Genomic DNA, 20,383 nt, shown 5'->3' with positions numbered 1-20,383 from the left:
AGGCCACACGTGATAATCAGCTCTACAACTAACCTCGGTGCAATTTCAACCCACACCATGGTCATAGAAATACGCTCTGCTTCAAAGTAGAGAGAGTAACGCCCCGAGTGCCCTCAAAGCTCACCTCGATGAAACCCGAGAGGAAGAAACCTAGACTGGCCTGGTCTAGTAAAACCTCGTAACCTACCATGTGAGTAACATAGACCGTATTGGTCAAAATAACGTAATGAGCCAGCCACTGCTTTGTCACACCCTTCTGGCACAAGTAGTGGCTGGCTCAAAGCTATTCCTCGAGTCAGTCTGGGTTTGGCTATCTCTGGGCCTGAATTTGTTATTGGCCGGATTACGTATATGGTTGGGTGTTTCTTTGTTTCCGTTCTCTCCTTTGTGTACCTGTCTTTCTACCATCGATAACTATGGTGACCATCTGTTAGGTTGCTCTCAAGGCCCAATGGGCCCTTCAGGGCTTGGATGATGATGACAATCCCCTTTTCCGCTAGTAATAGTTTCCCCTGTAGCTAGCTGTAGTTTATGTAGTTGTAATAGTTGTTTGTAATTGTAATAAGTTATTAATCCAGAAAAAAAAAAACGAAATGTGACCATATATAGGGTTGTAGAGAACAGGTTATATAGCGCTTATTATTTAGAATTAGTGTGTACTATTTAGAATGTATTATGTAATGTTTAATCACGTGAGAATACTGTGGCATGTGTTGTGTATGCTCGAGCTGAAGGGAATCCGTCGACATCACGGCAATCCGGGATAGTTTCAGTTCGTTACGGTCCTGATCGCGAACGTTTTCAGATATTGTTTGGTGCTGTGGACCAGTGGGAGTGATTTGCTGACGCAGCTGACTCTACCCTCGACCGGGACTCTTACTTCACCGTACACCGCCAGAAGTCGTGGTACCGTGGCAGACTGCCTAGCAGTTAACGGTACCATTTAAGGCAAGCTTCGTTAACTGTCAGTACTGTTTTTTTTTTTGTTCCTGTCGTTTTAGCGAATCATTCTGATGGAGGACCTAACACGCCTTCAAGCTTCCCGGAAGGCCTACAAGTCACACGTCACGAGGCTCTACAATAAGATTGACGACTTGTTTAACTCCGAGACCGACGATTATACTATCACAACCTTGACTACTGCCGTCGAACAACTGAGCAGCAAACAGACTAAGATCGCTGAGCTAGATGAACGGATCACCACGCTGATTAAGGAACCTGAGGAGCTCACTGAGGCTATGATCGAAGCTGGAGAACTCGAGGACTCAATCAGGGATAAGATTGCTAAGGTGAAGAGGTTTATAGAGCTAAATAAGAACAGTGTAAAGCCACATACATTGATAAACCCCACCACTCAACCATCAACTGAGATGGGTCCATTACTATCAAATCCACATATACAACCTATGAGCTCAGCCACTACACTATCACTAGAAGCTAGTCCACTGTTAAACTCTACACACCAGACTGTATCAACCATTGTTAGTAGTGCCCCAATACCGTCCAGTGTTAGTCTAGCAACTCAACCAACAGCAAGCAGCAATGCCACAGTCACAACAGTGCCACTCGTTACCCCGCTGCTGTTACCTTCTCTAGTGCCTGCTACAAACACCACAGCAAGTCTTAATTCTTTAGCACTTCCAATGTTACCAGAGACCACTATTACAAGTACAACAAACCTTTCAAGTCATAGCTCTATTACCACCCCAGAACAGAGAAGCCATGTACATGCCTCCTTACAATCAGCTAACAGTCGTCTCCCTAAGCTCACATTGCCTACTTTCTCTGGAGACCCCTTAAGCTGGCAAACTTTCTGGGACTCATTCAATGCAGCAGTGCACACAAATCCTGCCTTAGGTGGTATACAAAAGTTTAACTACTTGAAGGCCCAGTTACAAGGAGACGCTGCAAGAGCCATAGCAGGTCTTCCACTCACAGAGCTGAACTACCAGCATTCAGTTGCACTACTTGAAGAGAGATTTGGACAGCCCCACAAACTGATCAATGCACACATGCAAGTCCTGTTAGATATGCCTAATGCTACTACAAGCCTTACCAGTCTCCGTCTGCTTTATGACACAGTTGCAACACACACAAGGGCACTTGCTTCTTTGGGGAAGTCGAAGGACTCGTATGGTGATATAATGGTGTCAGTTATATTGAAGAAGCTCCCTGCAGAGATTAGAAGAAATCTTGCACGAGAACAGGCAAATACTGAGTGGACGTTTGACGATTTGACAGCAGCTATTTTGAAAGAGATCAGAGTTCTTGAATCTGGTTACCAACCAACAGATTTACATGCTTCCTCCAGAAGCACAGCGACATTTTATGTTGGATCCAAGAGCAATTCCCCAGGTTCTCACTCAGGTACTAAGAAAAGTACAGCTTGTGTCTTTTGTAAGGGCCCACATCCTTCACACTCCTGTGTTACAACAGATCAGCAAGCACGGATTGACATAGTTAAGAAGGAAAACTTGTGTTTTAACTGTTTGGGCCATCATAAGATCTCTCAATGCACATCCAGATTTCGCTGCAAGAAATGCAAGAAACGACATCACACAAGTCTGTGCAGCAGTGAGACACCTAGACCCAATGACAGCAGAAGCAGTAACCAAGGTGGTGCATCATCTGATGTTCAAGTTGTCCCTGCCACAACAGCTGGTCTGCTTACTTCAGCACTTAATAGTCACTCCCACAACTATACTTGTTTATTGAAGACAGCTGTTACCCCTGTTATTGCTGGCTCCATCAAGACACAGGCCAACATCTTATTCGATGAAGGAGCTCAACGCTCATTTATTTCTGCTGAACTTGCCACTGAACTGTGCATTCAGCCGACTTCAACACAAGGAATGGCACTAGCATCCTTTGGCACTACTACAGCTTCATACCAAGAGCTTGGTGTGGCAACTGTAGAGATTGAGACGATATCCGGTGAAGTTATTCCAATATCAGTTCTGGTTATACCATCAATAGCAGCTCCTATTCAAAGCTCAATCAACTCTTCGGTCAGAAACATGTCGTATTTACAAGGTCTCAAGTTGGCACACCCAGTAACCTCCAACCATCAATTCAAGATTTCCATCCTCATTGGGACCGACTATTATTGGACATTTATCCAAGATCACATAGTCAGAGGAGACGGTCCCACAGCTCAGCAATCCAAGCTGGGCTATTTGCTGTCAGGACCAGTACCTTCTCCACTTCTAGAATCATCATCGTCAGTTCTTTTACAACTCACTTCAGCAGTACCTACTCCAGAAGCACCAGATCTAGAACAATTCTGGTCAGTAGAAGCAATTGGCACTACCAGTGACAAATCATCTGACTCATCATTCCTACAGACATACCAAGATACTTGTGTTTATCAGTCACCCACAGGAATGTATGTAGCAAGATTCCCATGGAAGGAAGACAGACCATTCTTACCATCAAATTTTGCCATTTGTCAGAAGAGAACAACTCACCTGCTCAACAAGTTAAGGGGTACTCCACAACTCTTGAAGATCTATGATGAGATAATACTGGAACAAGAGAGACGTGGATTTATTGAGAGGATTAATGATCACAGTACCAACAATACACACTATTTACCACATCGCCCTGTGAAGAAGGATTCCACCACAACACCTATTCGTATCGTATACGACTGTAGCTGTAGAGAACATTCAAATTCTCCTAGTCTCAATGACTGTTTGATGGTGGGGCCTCCATTCCTTAATAACCTTTGTGCCATCTTACTCAGATTCCGTAATCATAATTATGCGCTTTCTACAGACATCGAGAAGGCCTTCTTACATGTTCAGTTGCATAATGATGATCGGAACTTTACTCGCTTCCTATGGCCAAAGCTACCAGATAAACCAGACAGCAAGTTTCAGGCATACCGCTTTGCAGTTGTACCATTTGGCTCCTGTAGTTCCCCCTTCATGCTTGCTGCTGTTCTTAATCTACATCTAAACAATACGCCTTCACCCATAGCTGATGATATGAAAGAGAATCTATACGTAGATAATATTTTGTCAGGCTGTGATACAGAGGAGGAAGTAGTACAGTACTACACTCAAGCTAGAACAATCATGGGTAAGGCAAAGTTTAATCTGCGGTCGTGGTCCTCTAACAGTCAACAGCTCCAAGAACTTGTAGCCAAAGAGAAGACAGGAGATCCTAGCACAACAGTTGGAATTTTGGGGTTACAGTGGAACATAGCAACTGATACTTTGTCACTCTCCCCAAAGAAGTTGTCCACTAACACAAGTCTACTTACCAAGAGAGACGTGTTGCAAACATCCTCACAAATCTATGATCCTCTAGGATGGGCTACACCCATTACAATTAAGGCCAAGATACTACTTCAAGATATTTGGCAAAGCAAGCTCTCTTGGGATGAGCCTCTACCAACTGATATCAGAGACAGATGGATCGGTATTCTTGCTGACTTGTTTGAGTTACCCAAGCTAACAATACCAAGACCCTACTTCACACCATCTAATCGGAGGTACAATACTTGTAACATGTATGTGTTTTCAGATGCCAGCACCAAAGCTTATGGCACAGTAGTGTACTTATGTCAGCAGGGCGAGGTCTGTTTAGTGATGTCCAAGAGCCGAGTTGCTCCTACCAGGACTGTTACACTACCCAAACTAGAGTTAATGGCTGCAGTAATGGCTTCTCGACTAGCTAACTTTGTCAAGTCTTCACTACATAGTTACAATCTGTCTACCAATACTCACCTATGGACTGATAGCCAAATTGTGCTGTATTGGATTTACAAACAGACCAGTTCAAAGCCATTTATCAATCACCGTGTCACTGAAATTGTCAACTCCTTCCCACCTAAGATGTGGTCATTTACTCCAACATCAGACAACCCAGCTGACCTACTTACAAGGGGCATATCAGCCCAGCAGTTATTTTCTTCACAGTTGTGGCTTCAAGGTCCCTGCTGGTTACCATCAGAATCTGAATGGCCCAAGTGGTTGCCAACAGGTATTCTACACATCAACATAGCAGAAGCTGAGGAGGAGGTAGAAGTGACTACACCAGAAGATGACGCCAGCATTACTACAGGTATTTCAAATGTTGTCACCATCACACGCCATAGTAACATCTACAAGTTGTTAGCTGTAACTGCATATGTTTTGAGGTTTACTCACAATTTGTTTCGACAACACACTAGACTAAGTGGACCCTTGAGTGCTTCTGAATTGCAGGCAGCTAAGAAGCTCTGGATCTCAAGTAGCCAGCACTCATGTTTCAAGGAGGAACTCTCCTATTTGATGAAGAGGAGCAAGCACCATTGCCCTACACTGGTTAAGCAGCTGAGATTGTTCCTTGACAAGAGTAACCTCATACGATGTGGTGGCAGAATACACAATGCCCCTGTAGCAGATGCTGCCAAATTTCCAATTCTACTACCCCCCCAAACACTTACTGACTGACATGTTTATACAACAAACACACAAGAAGCTTCACCATGCTGGAGTCAGTACCACCGTAACCGCGTTGAGACAAGTCTTCTGGATTCCGACTATTCGACAACGTGTCAAGAAGCAGCTACGCCAGTGTGTGACATGCAATAGACTCATGGGTAAACCTTACCAAGCTCCAGATCCTCCACCGTTACCAAGAATGCGTGTAGAAGCATCTCAGCCATTTAAAGTCACAGGAGTTGACTTCACTGGGGCACTGTATGTAAGAGACACAACAGGAGAGAGGAAGGTTTACATATGCTTGTTTACCTGCGCCTGTACTAGGGCAGTTCATTTAGAAATTGTACATGACTTAACTGTGGATAGTTTTTTACTTGCTTTTCGTAGATTCTCGAGCCGAAAGTCACTCCCAACACAGATGCTATCTGACAATGCCTCTACTTATCTTGCTGCTGCGGAGGAAATTAAGCAACTGTTTGAATCTGATGATCTGAAGGAAGCTTTGGGGCGTCAACATGTCACATGGAGTTTTATACCTAAACGGGCCCCATGGTATGGGGGGTTTTGGGAGCGCCTTATAGGCCTCACAAAGTAGGCAGTAAAGAAAACCCTAGGAAGAACGTTTGTATCACTGCAAGTTTTAGAGACAGTTGTTGTCGAGATTGAGAGCATGCTTAACGATCGACCACTTACTTATGTGTCTACCGATATTTCCGACCCTGAACCTCTTACCCCGGCTCACCTCATGTACGGCAGAAGAATAGTGTCTGCTCCACACCCTATTGATGACCAGGAGGAGATCACTGATCCATCCTACTTGACTGACAAAGACATGAGAAAGGCTGTAAACAAGCACTCAAGACTTATTCAACAGTTCTGGCTTCGTTGGAAAAGGGAATATTTAACTGCCCTTAGAGAATTTCACAAAGCTTCAGGAAATAACAAACAGTGCATCAAGAAGGGTGATGTTGTGTTGGTCCATGATGACACCCCAAGACTCCACTGGAAGTTGGCTATAGTGGATGATCTAGTCGAGGGAAATGATGGATTAGTTCGCTCAGCCCACATTTCAACTGCTAACTACAAGACTAATAGACCCATCACCAGACTATATCCGTTGGAAGTTGTCAGCAATCCAAATAACAATTTGACTGGAGAGAGTACAGAGGATAGTTCAACCCCAGTAAGTATGCAACAACAATCTAATACTGATGTTCAAAGTGATGGTCCAGTACTACCAAGACCTAAGAGAGCAGCTGCTACTAGAGCTATGAAGACAATTTCAGAGTGGACTAATACACTACGCCGCCCCCCGGAGAAAATGTAGAAAACAGGTTATATAGCGCTTATTATTTAGAATTAGTGTGTACTATTTAGAATGTATTATGTAATGTTTAATCACGTGAGAATACTGTGGCATGTGTTGTGTATGCTCGAGCTGAAGGGAATCCGTCGACATCACGGCAATCCGGGATAGTTTCAGTTCGTTACGGTCCTGATCGCGAACGTTTTCAGATAGGGAATCAATTTATTCACCCAACCTGATGTCAGCACGTGAGATAATTGTTGTTTTACACGCGCTTATTAGCCTAGACTCTATCACTTCGTCAAATCAGATAATAGACACCCCTACCTGGATTGGAAACCTCTAAGCGCCCCCCAATCTATCCGCGTTTCGCGCCCCATGTCGTGATGGCAGAGTTACAAGCTCTTGATTACAAAAGTGTTTTGCGAGATATTTTCGATTCTGAAGAAATGAAAATTGATTCAGAGTACACCGAAAAGCTGAAGAGAACTGTTCAACGAATATGTGAAGATGGAGACGGAGAATTTGAAAAATGTTACGAGCAAGTCCGCAAGGAAGTAGAAGAAGTGGTAGCAACATCCAAAGTGAATAAAAAGGAGCAGCCATACTTCAGGGGCATGTTTTTGTACATTGCTGAGAAATTACCCAAAGCGATAGAAGACCTATTGACGACTGAGCAAACCCGTGATCCCATCATTTGGCAGGTAGCCAGCTATAGTTGTGCACCTACTAAAGTATGCACAATACGGTACATGTACACTTGTGTACACTGGTTTGTCCAGCTTCACTCAAACTATGATCCATAATTATATTGTGTACTGTGCAGGAATCATGTATGATTATATTAAATAATGCACAGGTGTAATTATAAAAGTGTCCTCATTACAAAACCCAGTGTTTGTGGGAGCGTTAACAATATTCTGATTGTTCCATAGTTTAATCAATGAAGGGAAGATATACTATGTTACTCTCTGTGATACTCTCAAATGTACTAAGTGTAGACTATTTTATTCTTCTGAGTTGACAAATAACTAAATTCTTGATGAGTAAATCGAATTAAGTGTATAGTATATATGTTCTGTAGATGATTGTTGAAAGGCTTTTCACAAGGAGGTCAGAAAGCCTTGTACCCATGAACACCACACTTGACCAGAGAGTGTTCAATGAAGTTGAAGAGAATGCAATATATTATGTAGCTGGATACATTATCAGGAAATTACTTTGGAAGCACGACAATTTAAAGGGGGAGGATTCTAAACAGTTTGCTGCAGCACTCTGGGAAATGTTAGGGGAGGATTGCAGTAGTATAGAATCTACATCGTCATACTATGATTATGTCAAAGTGTGGACAAGGACTCAAGATCGTGGTGGATTGAAACATGTGTCCAGTGATACATTTAACTGCTTCAAGGCAATAGAAGTGGTCACATATTCACTTATTGAGAAAGGTTATGAGAAACAGTATGTGATAACAGAGGCACACTCTGATGCCAACATTTTGTTCCATTGGGAACTAATTTCAGAATTAGAAGGTGAGAAATCTCTAAGACTTTTGCAGGAAGTCATTGAACTATGGTTCACAGTAAGGGGATTTGCTATAGCAAATAGGCTATTTGAGGAATACAAAACAGCCTCCAAAACAAATGTGAAGGGCAAAAAAGCCCTGAGAAAGACACTCCAGTAACAAATGTGTTCCATGTTATTCAATAATAAAATTATCCATGTGTTTACAGTACTACATAAAGTTGGTCTATGCTGGTCGAATACATCTACGTTTTGGTAGGGGCATACAAACAGCTGACAATTCTATAGCTCTCTTTGTCTTGGTAATGTTGCTACTTCCCCCACTTGCCATTGACTTCTGTACTATCAGTGCCTGTGCATTGTCCATGTACTGAGCAACTGAAGGGTTGTCATTTCGATGCCCTCTGGCTCTTTGTTTACCAAAATAGTTCTCAAGGCTGTCTTGATTAAACCGCTCAGTCAAAACATATTCTGCCTTCTCATGTGACAATAGAATTTTGAGCATGTCAGGTAAGAGTAAACTGCAATACAGAGGCATTATGTTTATATCTTCAAAATAATAACATACCACATATTCTGATCCCTTCCAAGGTCTGTTGTGGTAAAGTACAGTACACTTTCCTTTCCTTAGGTATAGAGTCATTTTCTGCTACTGATTTCTCCCAGTCATCTAGGTACTCCAAGAGAGTTGTTTGTAGCCACTAAGCAATAAATATGAGCAAATTAATTTCAGTTCAAACAACATTTTACATGCCTCTAATCTGGGGTCTGTGCTTGATCTAAATGGTCTCAAATCAGGTTTCTTCTTTCTTTCTTCTTCTTTCAAGGACCGCGTGTTAAATATGTCAAAAAATTTGTCAAACATCCTGCAGAATTTTTCTGTTGCTGTTGTGTCCACCTGTATCTTCTTAAGATCACGTAGTGTCTCAAAAGCATTGGCTACACTACTGCTTAAGACCTACAAACATTGAGTATAAGTTGTATTACACATTTGATACAACTAACTTGAACGGCCAAACGAACTGTCATCCTGGAATAGGAAGTGAGAACTATGTGCTCTCTAGTCAGTTTCCTTCCTATGTGAAGGCAAGTGTTAGTAGCTGCCTTCTCTACTAGCTCTACAAGGTGTGCCCATCTTATTTCAATTCCATTGTTCTAAAAGTAGTGAAAGGTATGCTAGTTTAACTTATGATTGTTCAATACTCACCACTAAATGTCGGCTCCTGTTATGTTGTGAATTGTGCCACGCATTGCGAATGGTCTTGATTAAATGTGGCACATCAGCAATAAAGTAGACATAGTCTCCTGGTGTCCGGCAGATATTTGGGGCAAAGTATGTTACTCCTGATTTCGTGTATTGTTCCATCTTGTGGAGCTTAAAGAATCTTCTGTTTGGAGTAGCCCCATCAGCTACCACACAAATCACTTGCAGATCTGCAAGCTGAAGCATCCTAATGGCCCTCCACACCAAGTACATCAAGTAGTTAGCATTAACACCTAGAATACCACATTTAAAAGGAATTACAGTAGAGCCTCTCTTAACGAACTCCTGAATTAAGGACACAATGGAAAAAAACCAGGACAAGAGTTTTAGTTTAATACAATTTTTATCTCTGAAAGAGGAAAACCTCTATATTACAGCAAAAAGTGGCCAAAAATTCTGGGTCCCAAATTATCCGTAATAGAGAGATTCCACTGTAATACATGACCTGCATCATACCTGTGGTTGCAAAATGACACAACGGGAAAGTCATTTTAAAGAAAATTCCTCTAACCATCATGGTTAGCATGTGTGTTGCTACAGTACGCTTTCGTAATGGGAGGGTCCGGGTACATTCTTCTTGCAATGCTGAGAAACGTTCATCCAAGCTCTGTGTGCCATAGTCAACAAACCCAGTGATCAGACCAGTTGTCTTATCAAACACTAAATCCTCCCGGACTTTCATCTCATCGAATGATAAGACTACATACCTATATTAGCATAATATTACCATAAAATCATTTTAGTAATGGTATAAATCATACTTCTGCCAATCTGCCAATGTATCAACTTGGGCCTCCTTTCTCAGATGGTTGACTACAGTAGCATCAAAACCTGGCCTGATCTTGTGCCAGTGGGTGTAATCACGCAAAGTTCTCCTAGATGGCAAGTGAACAAAACCAGATTCACGTATGACATCATAGGCTTTCCCAGATGTTAACATTATATTAAGACACAATCTTATGAAAAGGGGATGCCATCTGACGCCACTCTTCTTTGCTTTGCTTGCTTTCACCTTAAAAATACACAAAATTTATATAAACTTTATGACAACTTACACATGTTTAGCTATTTGAGCAATGCTGTATTCATGAACTCAAAGCTAGCTATACAGTATGTGTAACATATTTACTGTACATTAAATTTCCTAACCTGTTGTTCCCAAAAAATCCGTTTGAAATCATCACCTTCCAATACTTTGTGGTCATCAATCACCTTCTGAATATCAGAGCTCAAGCTGCTATCAATTTCCACACAGACTTTGGATTGCATCAATTTCTTCACCTTTGTGTTAAGCCGTTTAATTTGCATATTTTTGGTCTTGATTGCTTTCTGTAGGGACCGGATATAAGGTGATCTGTGTGGGGTACGCATTCGACACAAATATCTAATATTGGCATGAGTCAATTGACTTGTAACAATTCTACGTCTTCTGGTCCTTGACACTATTGATCGAAGGGTGTTACGATATTCAACACACACCAAACACACTGACTGCCCCTCCTCTAACAGTACACTGCAGTTTACATGTCGAACAGTAGCTGAGTATTCTATCCCATCTACACTGATGCACATGCTCTCATCTAAAACTGCTACAAGTTCATTATTAGGTGATAAAAATTTGCCCTTTCTCAGATGTGCTACTTCAATAAATTCAGCTTCAAAATTTCCACAACACAAAGTAGCCATACTCACACCTTGCATCAAGCCTTTCAGTACTGTATAGGAAGCTGTGATGGAGTGGCTACTCAAAATGCTGTTATTTGTTGACACTAAGTGGTTACCAGCATACACATGCCAAGAGAGATCATTCTTGACTACTACACGCCGAGAGAAATACAGGGACGATGATGATGATGCTGCTGCTGACTGTTGGCAAACTTGAAAACATTGAATTTCCTCTTTCTCGTCAGAATATGTAAAAAACCATCTGTTTGGGGAACCATATTTCTCTAGGCTTTCTTTTACTGATTGAAAGTCTTCTTCATCATGTAGATCTTCTTCATTATGTAGATCTTCTTCATTATGTAGGTCTTCATCATGTAGGTCTTCTTCATCATGTAGGTCTTCTGCTACTGGCTAGAAGGTATAAAAGGCCCTTATTGAACAGTCAGCAGATCAACAGTTGCTAGGTCTAAAAACACTCTCATAACACCCTTAAAACAGTTGCTAGAGTTCTAAAACATCCTTATAGAGCAGGCTAGAGTTCTAAAACACTCTTATAGAGCAGTCGCTAGCGTTTAAAAACACCCTTATAGAGCAGTCGCTAGCATTCAAAACACCCTTATAGAACAGTCGCTAGCTTTCTAAAACACCCTTATAGAACGGTCACTAGCGTTTTAAAATACCCTTATAGAACAGTCGCTAGAGGTCTAAACACCTTTATAGAACAGTCTCACTTCCCACATCAATTCAAAAACCAAATCTATGACATAAAATCTTTTATAATAAATGTAAAATTGTTTTAAGAGTCATCCATGGCAGAGCAGGGTTCACCTGTAAGTCCTGTACAGCAGTACAGTCTGTCTTTCTTTCCAATCTTCCGTATTTAAATTTCCTGCCAATACAGCTTCGGCTATGAGGTCCCTGTCTCTTCTTCTGCCGCTTGCCAGGCATTTAGCCCGCCAACTCTCTCGCGCCAAAATAGCTCTGAAATATAGATTATAGGGAACAAATTTATTGATGCCCACGTCACATATAACTTTCTAACTAGCTACGTAATATACATCAGTACACACACTATGAACAACTAATGCTTGTATTACACAGAGATACGCTCTATCGCGTACTCACTAGCAAAACATGTTCATATAAAAATACCTCTCGAGACACCAACCATGATAATACTTTTCCCTCATTTACCTACCAGTACACCCAGTACTTAATTGTAATAACTCCTACGCAAGACTGTGACTTGTTGACTACGTCGTTTTCACAAACATGTTCCTACACTTTTTTACGGTAGACATTACAGTTACAGTATACCAATGAAAAAGGTATCATCCTCCGCGAAACAATTTGCTAAACATAGTGGTTTAATCGTCTGAGCTGTATTCGAGCAACAAAACCAACGCTGTGATTAGAAATTAATCTTACAAAACTTCAGGCGCGAAACGCGGATGTTAACAAAGTTTTGTATTGGCGCTATGTGGTGCTTCCAATCCAGGTAGGGGTGTCTATTATCTATGGTCAAATTTACCACTGGAGGGTTAACATCATACAGAAGGAAGTTTGCAGACGTTTGCTGGTTCTATCAGTACAGGCGGGGAAGACGTTCATGGTATAATTCGCCTGGTCTGGTATGCCATGAAGCTCGTGGTGGACTCCGGTGGAGCAATGTTGCCTTATTCACAGTAAATCCGAGTCCGTATATCGGATATATGATCTCGTATATATTATGATGGACTCAATTGGAAGTGGCAGTCCATGGCCAGTAGTCACTAGCTTAGCTATATTCCCTGGTGAGATACTAACTGTGTCCATAGTTTGTCCTGTGCCATCATTAAGTATACCATCCGGGCCTACCAGGCTGGAGCCTACCTGATAGCATTGACATATTGAGTCTGACTCTGTTTCCCACTGTGTGAGCTGTCACTGATGCTACGGTTGTACCCCCATAATCTGTCCCCCCAGACTAGTACAACAGCTGCATTTAGCTATATTATATGGTGTGAGTATGGAGAGTTTCCTGTGTTATTATGATCTTGTTAGTGATTTTCTGTAGCAGTCAACACCTAAATGTTAATATTCTAGTCCAATTTTTTTTGTCTATTTGTGTATGTCCATCTATGTCACTGTGAATGCTTGTATCACTAGTCACGCTTGAGTTCAAATGCTGGTATAATCTTAAATTATTTCATGTAAGCAATGCACATGTACATGGAGGCCTAAATTTCATTGTTAGCCACTTTCCTCCTTGAAATAATTTTATAAGCTAATAATATGCTGAGCTGTCTGGTCTACTTGGCATTCACGGCATTGGCATACTTGGCATTAAAACCAGATTTTGAAGGTTGCAAAGCCTTATAGGTTACAAAGCTTCCGAACCCTCATTCCAGTTCTATTAGAGAGCTCTTTATCATTATACCTTATAATTACTGCACAAACACATGCACACCTTCAACTATACTGTACACAGCTGTATATCCAGAACAGAATTGTCTATACCATCATGAGAAATAATATAATGTAATAAAGTTGTCATCAGCACAAGATGTCTTATTCAGGTACAGTATTTACACACTACGTGTTGTGCATGCAGCACGTACAATTAATCTAAGCTAAGGAAATCTTCAGTTTTACTAAGCAGGGGTCTGTCAAGCATGTATACTCCTCCATCTTCAGAAGCAATAACATCATAATGACAGCCATGCACATTAAGGAGTTCAAAGTGATCTATGTGATGTAGCCGTGAAGGAGGAGGCTCTTTTGGGTAGATCAGCTTAGCATTCTCCAGGGGCTTGTAGCACAGCCAGTGATAAGTGTCTTTGTAAGGAACTAATGTATACACGGGTATATCAAAAAGTGAGGCTGCTGCTAACAGCTCCACAGCTGTTCCCCACACCCTCGTTAGCCGCACTCTCGCTATGTATTCAACCATGTCTCCATCAATGTATGGTTGAAAATGAGTCCGGTTCCTAGATATAAAATCAGCCAGCAACTCCCTGATCTTTCCATGTAACATTTCATCACCGTAAACAATTTGAGCCACTGAGCGGTAGAAGCAGTTCCCATCGCCTATGATAGGTTTAACAAGACGATTCATCTCATTCAGTACTACCATTTCATTGTTCGGAGTAGCCTACGTTCAACAGAGAGGTTATATATTGTCTATCAACCAAATTATGGTGATTACCTTTGGGGTATCTTCCATATTTGTGATGACAATGCTTTTATCAGGTGGCAGCTCCTCTATAGAAACCAATCAATCAACTACATACAGTCATGCATACTGTTTGCACTATAATAGCCTCTCACTACAATAATTGTATAAACCAGTAAACTAATTGTAAATTAACAGTGCATCCATCCTCATACAAGTATTATTTTAACTTCATTTGATTTATCATGTGAAGTTATCACATGAAGTGTCAACAATTATTGTAATGTAATCGTATCAGTGGTTAGTGTGTGCGTGTGTTTTTTCCCTTGTTTATATACAACATACCTTCAACATTTAATACTGTTGAATCCTCTAACTGGTCTAGGGAAGTGCATGATACCTAAAAATAAATATCCATTAGTTGCCAGATCATATATTTTCAGCCCTATATATTCAGATAGTTTTATTTAATAGAAAGTTAATTTACAACAACAAATAAGCTGGTATCAGCATTACTATATGCAAGGAAATTTTGACATCAAAACATTGACAAATCACAGCAATTTGTCAAAATGCTTACCAATTAAGTGCCTCTCCACTTTGTGCTAAGCAAAAGCATGTAAAAGGCAGCCATATTATGTAAGCGCTTAGCAAGTCCAAGTGATTCGTCACCTTTTTTCATCAAATCCTTACAAGCCAGAATTCATCAATTTTTTTGACGTCAAAGTAAATTTTCTTGCGTATGGTATTACATACAGTATGCTTGCTTCTAACAAATCACTTAAAATAATAGTTTGCATAATACATAAACAACACTTCCTACTATTATGGTAAATGATTTCTTAATTAATCAAGTGGCTATCAAGTAATACACATTAAATAAATACTTCTGTTTTCTTGGCTGGTTGTACTCCAGGCATGACTACAGCTGGTAACTTTTGATGTGATGTCCTGCCTATAAATTCATACAGTGATGACACATGTACATGGATTTAACCATTGGATAAGTACCAGTGTTTAAACATTGACGATGCTTGCATCTCTTCTTTTTCTTTCCTGGGCCACCAAACCGTTTCATATCCTTGCAGTTACAACAGTCACCGCAATCATCTTGTACACATCCACAACATTTACACCAAGATCTCTTCTTGCCTAAATTGTACATGTGTAGTACTAATATTAAATATCATTGGATACAATAATCAGACCTGCTCTTTCCACTCTCTGTACAGTTGCTGCTGTTGATGATATAGCGTTGTCAACACCAGATGTTGAAGGTTCAGTGATATCAATTCCGCAATCCTGAATAAAAGGATATTAAAGTGTAAAATACATAGCGAATTACACAACAATAGCTATATAATCTTTACAGTAGGTCAAATTTACTTTTATACATAGGTAGCATAGATCTATTGAAACTGCCAACCCACAAAATGTGTGTTGGTTATAATGCCTGTTAATTATTTTGTTTTGAACAATATGGCCACATTAAACTGATGCACAATGACTGATATCATGGGTAGTACTTGTATCATTAAGATATCTCTGATACTATAATAGCTACGAATTGAACAGGTGATGTCATATTAGAGGTTTGTCTTCCCCCCAAGCATGTATTAACACATTAAGAGTAAATATAAAAATTAAATGCTTACTTTTCCATTGGGGCCACTGCAACTGTTATCTTCTAACAATGCCTGTGTATAATATCCATTATCTATTATACTCTAAAGCAATAAGGTATATATACCTTTCTCAATTTGGCTGCCTTCACACCAACTCTGTTTCTAATTCTCCAATCTTGCCTCTTTCTACCTCTTTTACAATGAATAGTAGTCAATGACGAAAATCTAGACTTAAACTTAAGCTTTGCTCTGCGTGCAGTTAGTGTACTGGATAAGCTAGGCCTTAAGATAAGGCCATCAGTTGAGGGTGCCAAATCTCTGGCCAATACTTCCAGCTCATCACATTTGCCTTTTAAAACCTTAAGCTTATCCTTATCTATGATATTAAAAGACAATGTTTCAACTTTCTTTAAAACAATTCTTATTTGTTGTTGTGTCCGCTTCCCTTCTTGAGGTTTCTGCAGTTAACAAAGATATTAATATAGCATTGCTCTAACTAGAAAATGTAAATAATGCATGGTATGTGCAATACATTAAATTACAAATCTGTTGCATACCCGTTTCTTCAAATCGGAAAATTCTAATTCTTGTGACTTAACTTCAGTGTTAATTGTAGGTGTAGCATCATTTGAGCTGCAGGCCATCGCATCATTCGGGATGCCTTCAAGACTACTCTTTGTGATCGTGTGTGGCAGTAACCCGGCACCAGTTTCTTCCTTAGGTGGAATCCCTATTTCCACACAGAAATCATCCACATCTAGATCTGTCTGACTCTCCAGCATAGGCACTGCATCAGGCATAATACCTTTCACCATTGTTGCTTCTGTCAGTGCGTGAGTATCAGTACACATATATGCACTATTCAAATATGCTTCTGGCAGTGAATCCCACCTCCAACCAGACTGGTACAAAAAAAAACGCAAAAAAGTGCTTACAAGGATAGTGAGTTTTAGACCAGTCACCACACGTACAAGAAGGCTGACCATCAGATAATCCAAAATCAATGTGATGGGTGCTTGTTTCACCAGCAAGACTAAACTTTCCTTTCTGAATGTCACAGCTTAGAAAAGATTCTTTAGTAAATTTTCTCTTTGCTTTATCTAGTCGATTTAAGCAGTGTTTGATCAAAGCTGGCGGCCGCCCATGCAGATACTTTGGAACATCATCACTGTATGACCGGTAAGTGGAGCTCATTTTGTAATTCTGAAATATGTATTTCTCATGAGAATCTGGAAGAAAACTGTCAATCAGTATCTCAACTAGACATGAAAGTGTAATGTTTCTTCTGTGTGGCAAATAACTATATTTCAAAACTTTGTTTTGAGCTTCTATACCATTATTAGTTTCAACAGCTGCGTGAAAAGAAGTTTGACGATAGACTCTTGCCCACCTCTGTAACAAAAGCAGATAACACCAATTAATTAACAAAGAATATCAGGCGTTATACAGACTACTACTATTGTAGACTGAAATTGCATTAAAAGTACATGTACTATATACATGACATTGTATAGAGCGTAAACAAGTCAATTGTTATTTTCAATTAATTACCCTAACAACAAGGGCATGTTCAAAACTTACCTCAGGAATTCCCAGCCATGTTCCAATGAGCCACTCTTGTAAAGCAGTATGATCTTTCCATACACGTGACTCCTTTAGACGTTTCACTGCACACTGGTAATAGTAGTCTATCGGTACTTCTTCATCTTGACTTGGCACTGGTGCATGTGCACACTCACGTAGCAGGTCAAGAACCTTCTCCCTTTCTTCATTGGAAAGACCATGTTTATGGTCCTTTGTCCATCTCTCCCACGCTTGCTCCCTGTGAAAGTCACAAATATATACTGGGGTAGATGGAAAGACATTTTTGACTGCAAGATACTCTGCATCTGAGAAATCACTCATGAAATATGCTGGATTCCATTTAGGATTCCACTTCTTCAAAATAGAAATTGCTTCTCCAATCTCTTCAGCTGATTCTGAGGAAACAACAAATTCAGCTACCACCACATAGCCTACATTAGTTTTTACAGATAGAAAAAACAAAGCTACTTCATATTTTGTTGTTTTGTAAGTGGCATCAATCAACGTTATGATATTGCCATATTTGACTAGGAGATCTCGTTGCCACTTTTCTTGGTGTACCCACAAAAATGTTTTGGAGCAATCATCAAGGTCATCATCATAACTTGTGCTGGACTGGATGTTATCATTGCCTGTTGATTCATCTTGATCAACCTGCCCACCAGACTTTTTAATGTAAGGCCTGAAAAAATGGTTGGAAGAAGAAGACTTTTTCCATTCTTCAATTCTTAATTTCAGATTTTCTTGGTCCAGTATTGACAACTGCAGGGCTCTTTTAGCTTTGGATACGTGGTTTCGAATGTCACATACCATCGGATAAAATGATCTATCCGTATGACAGGGTGTTATGTTTAGTTGGGCAGAAACTGTGTGTTTCACATAATTCCTTAGCATCTTTCTTATTTCCTGTATATCTGTGATTCCATCAGCAACTAACTCTGCTATCTTTGTTATTAGAATGGGGTGGACTCTCTGGCTATAACCAGATACTTCTGTGAAACTGTGATCAGTATGAGCTTTTAATGTAGGAAGAGAAACATAACAGTACTCTTCGCCTTTGACTTTTCCAGCGACTATTTGACCTCTAAGGTCTTTCAATGCTTTCTCCTTTTTATTTCGCAGCTGTCTAGAATTCATCATAGAAGTAACAGTGTCACACAGTTGAAATTCCTTATATACTGTGTAATACCGCAATTTAATATGAGCACAACATCCCTTTTTTCTTGAGCTTTGCAAGCGTAGCTGCTTATTCTTTTTCTCCTTCTCCTTCCAATATTGTGGTCCATACTGACAATCCAGCAGAACTTCTCTATCTACCGTAAATGGTGAATTATCAAAGCACACATTCTTGCTTCCTTCATTTTTTCTCCAGTACAATTTTCTCACATTCTATTGTATAGCAGATTGATAGTAAGCATACAGTTTATGTACCAAAAAAACTGAAAGCAAACAATGCTGGTGTAATAATATCTACATAGTAAACGGGGGTGTATTTCGGGGAGTTTCCTGGGGTTCTGAAAACCCCTCTGAAATTTTAACTTAGCTATGAACTGAAATTGCAGCAGGAAATAGTTAGTGTATCTTATGCAATACGTGACCTTGGCAGCATAAATAATAATTATATATTTAAAATGTACAGACCTCCATATGGAGTATTGTTGTACATATCAAATACCATACACTCAATTCAACCAGCAGTCAATAGAAAATTAGCTAACATTTACAAGTCATATAGATGCTCAAGAGTTTATCTATGGCCAGACTGCTGCTTGAAGTGCAAAAATGACTAACTGATGATTGATGATTTTCTTTCTCCCCAGCTGACGCTTCACTAGTTAAACAAGCAGATGAAACTCCAATTGTTCTAGATCGTCTGGTACCATAAGTAGTAACTGTCTCAGTGCTATGCTTGGCCAACAAATCATCAACATTCTTCATCTTCACGAATCCTTCGTAATATTCTCCAACTCTTTTCAATCCTTCTTGCCACGTTGAAGTGGACAGCTCCATAGTTCTATCTTCGAGCACAACAACTTGAAATAAATACCTCGAGGCCAGTGCCATGCATAGAAACAGGATTTGGCGCCTTTATGCTAAGCGCCTATACAATATAAATAATCACGTGCTGACATCAAGTTGGGTGAATAAATTGATTCCCTTTTCAGATAAGGGTCCGCAACGCGAAAAATCGATATCCTCCAATCAACTATCTAACTATTGTCATGTGTTAGGCTAAGTGTAACTTGAATAACACCAGCGTGGCAGCCAAGTTTGTCACTTTCTTCTGGTAGAAAACGATACAAATGTCTTAAAATCACGTGAGTTTTCGTTCCAGCAGTTCGTAGGGTTCTTCGTATGCCACGATATTCACTCTCAACATTGTTCAAGTAGTCTATCATCAACTCAAAGTATTGGTGGTTTGATTTTATTGGTCAGTTTCCGGTGGCAGCACGATCTGTGCAGCTTTTTGGCGACAGACAAAATGTTTCTTGCTCTGGAGCACAGGACAAGCAGAGCAGCAACTGCGCCGTGGGTCAGCAATGACCAGTACTAGGTAAAGTACCTGCATGCGGAGTATGGTTATAATTGAAGCTTGTTAGCCATCTGGCTGAGCCATCTATATGCTGAAATTCGGCCAAAATGACGCAATTTTTGCAAACAAATACCAGAATGGTTGATACATCAGTGAGACAGTCTCTAACAGCAAGGATACGAAGCTTATAAACACCTAACAATATGGCTATTTCGCCCAGTAAACGCATAGAGCAATCCGATGCATAAAATAGGCACTCACGTGATCGAAATTTAAATCACGAAAATACCCTTGAA

The 20,383-nt window shown here is 40.2% G+C and overlaps 6 protein-coding genes across 14 annotated transcripts in view; 3 read left to right on the top strand and 3 right to left on the bottom strand.

The window, feature by feature from the left end:
* LOC136255742 (uncharacterized) overlaps positions 1-1,246 on the bottom strand; it is a 41,209-nt gene extending 39,963 nt beyond the window's left edge. For 2 of the 7 annotated variants that reach the window (XR_010701076.1, XR_010701077.1), the window contains exon 1: positions 34-1,035. The gene's annotated coding sequence lies outside the window, so the exon portion shown is untranslated. Of the gene's footprint in view, positions 1-33 lie in introns of all 7 variants that reach the window. The other 5 variants (XR_010701072.1, XR_010701073.1, XR_010701074.1 and 2 more) reach the window with 4 other exon arrangements.
* On the top strand, positions 604-8,495 carry LOC136255733 (uncharacterized). 2 transcript variants are annotated; one of them, XR_010701062.1, is made up of 2 exons: positions 604-7,442; positions 7,823-8,495. XR_010701062.1 is itself a non-coding variant. In XM_066048576.1 (2 exons), the coding sequence occupies exons 1-2, from the start codon at positions 1,014-1,016 to the stop codon at positions 5,182-5,184; spliced, it is 4,062 nt and encodes a 1,353-aa protein (XP_065904648.1). In that variant the 5' UTR covers positions 604-1,013; the 3' UTR covers positions 5,185-5,319. The 2 variants fall into 2 exon arrangements, 1 of the variants encoding a protein (XP_065904648.1); XM_066048576.1 differs by lacking the exon at positions 7,823-8,495 and having other exon boundaries at positions 604-5,070; positions 5,180-5,319.
* LOC136256531 (uncharacterized) lies at positions 5,443-6,027 on the top strand. Its single transcript, XM_066049512.1, has one exon. It carries the CDS (start codon positions 5,443-5,445, stop codon positions 6,025-6,027), a length of 585 nt encoding a protein of 194 aa, XP_065905584.1.
* LOC136256529 (uncharacterized) lies at positions 6,103-6,759 on the top strand. Its single transcript, XM_066049507.1, has one exon. The coding sequence runs from the start codon at positions 6,103-6,105 to the stop codon at positions 6,757-6,759; it is 657 nt and encodes a 218-aa protein (XP_065905579.1).
* A 1,481-nt stretch (positions 8,496-9,976) lies between the features above and the next one.
* LOC136256528 (uncharacterized) lies at positions 9,977-12,139 on the bottom strand. Its single transcript, XM_066049505.1, has 5 exons — positions 12,020-12,139; positions 10,676-11,602; positions 10,288-10,538; positions 10,038-10,233; positions 9,977-9,982 (listed from the first exon to the last, which is right to left on the bottom strand). Exons 1-5 carry the CDS (start codon positions 12,137-12,139, stop codon positions 9,977-9,979), a joined length of 1,500 nt encoding a protein of 499 aa, XP_065905577.1.
* Positions 12,140-13,637: 1,498 nt separating this feature from the next.
* On the bottom strand, positions 13,638-19,706 carry LOC136256438 (uncharacterized). Of its 2 annotated transcripts, XM_066049395.1 has the most exons (9): positions 16,528-16,828; positions 16,096-16,428; positions 16,001-16,042; positions 15,554-15,647; positions 15,357-15,497; positions 15,233-15,300; positions 14,691-14,745; positions 14,379-14,434; positions 13,638-14,324 (listed from the first exon to the last, which is right to left on the bottom strand). In XM_066049395.1, exons 1-9 carry the CDS (start codon positions 16,819-16,821, stop codon positions 13,794-13,796), a joined length of 1,614 nt encoding a protein of 537 aa, XP_065905467.1. In that variant the 5' UTR covers positions 16,822-16,828; the 3' UTR covers positions 13,638-13,793. The 2 variants fall into 2 exon arrangements, 1 of the variants encoding a protein (XP_065905467.1); XR_010701511.1 differs by lacking the exons at positions 13,638-14,324; positions 14,379-14,434; positions 14,691-14,745; ... (2 more) ...; positions 15,554-15,647; positions 16,001-16,042 and adding exons at positions 17,552-18,943; positions 19,346-19,706 and having other exon boundaries at positions 16,297-16,466; positions 16,528-17,362.
* Between the last annotated feature and the right edge of the window lie 677 nt (positions 19,707-20,383).

The sequence above is a fragment of the Dysidea avara genome, chromosome 5, assembly GCF_963678975.1.
Source record: "Dysidea avara chromosome 5, odDysAvar1.4, whole genome shotgun sequence".
Lineage (NCBI taxonomy): Eukaryota > Metazoa > Porifera > Demospongiae > Dictyoceratida > Dysideidae > Dysidea > Dysidea avara.
This window is presented reverse-complemented; position numbering and strand designations above follow the sequence as displayed.